The sequence below is a fragment of the Charadrius vociferus genome, unplaced genomic scaffold, assembly GCF_000708025.1.
Source record: "Charadrius vociferus isolate BGI_N301 unplaced genomic scaffold, ASM70802v2 scaffold751, whole genome shotgun sequence".
In the NCBI taxonomy this organism is placed as follows: Eukaryota; Metazoa; Chordata; class Aves; order Charadriiformes; family Charadriidae; genus Charadrius; species Charadrius vociferus.
This window is the reverse complement of record NW_009646956.1, coordinates 15,523-19,096: the sequence shown is the minus strand read 5'-3', so window position 1 is coordinate 19,096 and position 3,574 is coordinate 15,523. Positions and strand designations below refer to the sequence as shown.

The 3,574-nt window shown below is 63.6% G+C and overlaps 1 protein-coding gene across 1 annotated transcript in view; it reads left to right on the top strand.

The window, feature by feature from the left end:
• The window catches only part of TECTA (tectorin alpha), a 26,601-nt gene that overhangs the window by 19,482 nt on the left and 3,545 nt on the right, over positions 1-3,574 (top strand). Inside the window, 4 exon segments of the mRNA XM_009895154.1 lie at positions 569-768; positions 2,296-2,850; positions 3,220-3,290; positions 3,382-3,572. Of these exon segments, the coding sequence (XP_009893456.1) occupies positions 569-768; positions 2,296-2,850; positions 3,220-3,290; positions 3,382-3,572 (1,017 nt within the window).

Below are 3,574 nucleotides of genomic sequence, written 5' to 3'. Positions count from 1 at the left end.
CCGCCGGGCACCCTGCACGCCGGGTCCGAAACGGGCGCGGGGAGAGGCGGCCTGGCCAGGCACGGGCAGCAGCCCTCGCAGGCGTCACGCTCCGACAGACCGGCAAAAACACATCCCCCGAAAGGCGTTCCCCCACGGAGAGCACGGAGGCTCCGTTTGCCGGTCTCAGGGCCAGCACGGTCCCACCTCCCGGAGGTTAACCCGGTGTCAGTGCGTAGGCTCGTTTGCGGGAGAGCAGGGAGCATGGGGAAACGGGCTCTTGGGGAACAGGGGTGCGGGAACTCGCAGGCAGTGGCCAGTAACGGAGAAGTATTGTTCAGCTTGGGCTAGGCAGCTGGCAAGCAGAGTAGGCTGGCGGGACGGAGGCTGCCTTTTCCCTTCAGTTGCTTGCCCGGGATGTCGGAGTCCCTCTCTCGGCAGCATGGGCCATGGTCACCACCTTGGCAGAGGAGCGAGCTGCCCAGGGGCACTAGCGGTGGGCGTTAAGGCCCCGCGCGTGGCCGGCCACCAGGTGGGTTTTGTCCGGGGAGCTAATCCGTGTCCGTGTTGTCCTCCGGTAACGTTTCAGCCGTCAGCTGTCCCCCCAACAGCCACTATGAGAGCTGCGTGTCCCTGTGCCAGCCCCGATGTGCCGCCATCCGGCTGAAGAGCCCCCCCAGCCACTACTGCGTGGAGGGATGCCAGTGCGACCCCGGGTACGTCCTCAACGGCAAGAGCTGCATCCTTCCCCACAACTGCGGCTGCTACTCTGATGGCAAATACTACGAGGTACGCCGCTCGCGTCCTTCTCTCGGGGCTTTCTGCCACCCTCTTTCCGATATTGGCGGGCAGAGGCTCGTGCCCAGAGCGGGGACAGCGGCCCGGCCGGGCCGGTAGCGGGTGTCGCGCTGTGTCCGTTCGCCAGGGTCATAGCCGCAGTCAGAGAGAGCGCTCTGCTGAGCCTGGAGGGACAGGTTGGCGGCATCGTACGTGTCTGCCGCTCCATGGTCAGGCTTGGGGGCCGCTCTGAGGTCGGGTCTGTTCGCATCGAGCAAGACGGGGTGGGGAACAACGGGCAAAGCGGGCAGATGTGCATCGAGCGGAGACGGAGAGAGGGAACGCGGGCCGCGTAGCGAGGCCCTGCCTAGCGAGGCATGTGGGGTGTTTGCTGGGGCCAAGCTGCCTCGCAGCGTCCCAAGTCCTTCTCTGAGCAGCAGAGCGTATTGCCATTGCTCCTGCTGGAGGAGTAGCTGCGTTGAGGCCGGGGTCCAGCTCTGTTCTGACCACCAGCACACGCTCAGGTCAGGTCCCTTCCACGCCAGAAGCGCCTCTCCCGCGCCAGTCTCGTTTCCAGCCCAAGCATCGCAGGGCCACTCTTTCGGAGCTCCGGTCCAAGGAAGGCCGTCTTGGAGCCAGAAAGCCTCAGTCTGAGCAGCCCGTGGGAATTATATCTCCTAGAGAAGCGGAAAGGCGGAGTCAGTAGGACTTCACAAGGCGAGAGCCCGGTACCATGCTCGGGATGGAAATGTGCCTTGTCGGCGAGGGATGATGCAGCGGCAGCACCGTGGGTAGAGAGAGAGGAGAGGGACGTCCTCCCACGGCCTGCTGCGCAGCGAGTCTTTCAGTCTGCTACAATTGTCACGGGGTTGTTGAGCGAGGGTGACGCGGGTGTCAGGCACGGGGGGGAGGGAACTGGCAGAGGCAGGGAGGAAAGGGCGATGTCTGGGAAGACTGCCTTAGGTGAGCGCCAAAGTCCGGTACCGCACGACCACGTTGTCGCAGGTATTCCAGGCGAGACGGGTTTACTGGTTCACGGGAAAGTGGCGGTTGTGTAGCTGTCGGATGTGACTGGGGAGTTTGCGTCAGCGGGGTGTCGCGCTGCTGGCACGGTTCATATTATAGCGGGTCCTGTTTTGTGTCGGTGAAGCTGTCCTCTGTATAAGGTGTCTTTGCCAAGCCCCGCACCCCTAAGCAGCCAGTATTGGGGTACTGTCGTGCGGGGACCCGAGCGGACAGGTTGGCAACTGGCAGGCCGCAAGAAATAGGTCGAGGAGGTACGTAGCGGGCAGTGGTTTTTGTGCGTGTGCGAGAGGGGAGGGATGCTGCGGTGGCGATGGGAAACGTGCAGTTGCCTCGTGCCTTTGGGTAGCAGAGATGCGGCCAGCTGCCTGCGTGTCGTTTGAGCCTTTTCCTCTGTCCTCGTTTCCTGCTCTCGCGTCCTGTGCGCCGGAGGGGGGTAAACCTCGGTCCGAGCATCCGCAGAGGGGAGGGCGGGGGTCCCCGGGCCCGCCAAGCAGCGATGGGTCCCTCTTTCAGCCCAAGCAGCTCTTCTGGAACGGGGACTGGACCCGCCGGTGCCGCTGCTTCCGACGCAACCTCATCCAGTGCGACCCGCGGCACTGCAAATCGGACGAGGAGTGCGCCCTGCGCAACGGCGTCCGCGGCTGCTTCAGCACCAGGAGCTCCTTCTGCCTCGCGGCGGGCGGCGGCGTCTTCCGCACCTTCGACGGGGCCTTCCTCCGCTTCCCCGCCAACTGCGCCTTCGTCCTCTCCACCATCTGCCAGAAGCTGCCCGACTTCTCCTTCCAGCTCATCATCAACTTTGACAAGTGGTCCTCGCCCAACCTCACCGTCATCTCCCCCGTGTATTTCTACATCAACGAGGAGCAGATCCTCATCAGTGACAGGAACACCGTCAAGGTAAGGCCGCAGCAGGGACACGGAGATATAAATCTTCATCTAGACGGTACCCAGGCCCTGCAGATTGTGGGGATGGGATTTCTCAAGTTCAGAATAAGAGCTTCCATAGCTAATGCCCTTGGCTGAGGGATGTGGCTGTCATGTGCCGGGCTTTGGGGAGCGATGCCGGCTGTGACGAAAAGACAGGCAGGAGGAGCTTGTAGTCGCGTCGCCATCCACCTCGCGGTGACATGGGCAAAGCCGTCGTTTGGAGCGGAGGGCTACGGAGGGCTGGTTAATGCTGCAGCGTCGCTCGGTCCCTGAAGGGCACTGTCTGCGGCCCTTTGTTGTGAGCGATGAGTCTCAAGCCGGTGCCTCCGCGCGTGAGTAGGGTTCCCTTTGGGGCGTGGCATCGTGTGGGCGTTTAAGGGAGGAGGTTTGCTCGGAGCGATCGGCCGCCGGGAAGGAGAAGGGAGAGGGCACGCCAGCCCCTGCGAAGGACAAGGTGGTGCGTTTTCACGGCTGGGATATCGTGGCTCACGCTCGCGTGCACGGGCAGAGGGGATGCGAGGCACGGGAGGTCAGCCTCGTGTCCTCTCCCAGAGCTGGAAGACCAACGGCATGCAGAAGAGGTGAGCGGTCGGACGGCCCTTCCCCGCCGGGCGGGACGGGGAGCGGGACCGGCCACGACGGGAGCCCCCGCGACGTGTCCGCTGCCCACAGCTGCAACGAGCTGCAGTACTCGCAGTACGCCGCCTCCTGCGACAATGTCCAGATCCAGGAGCTGCAGAGTGACAGCTACTGCCTGAAGCTGACGGACATGAAAGGCTTCTTCCAGCCCTGCTACGGCCTCCTGGACCCCCTGCCCTTTTATGAGTCCTGCTTTCTGGACGGCTGCTACAACCACCGGAAGGGC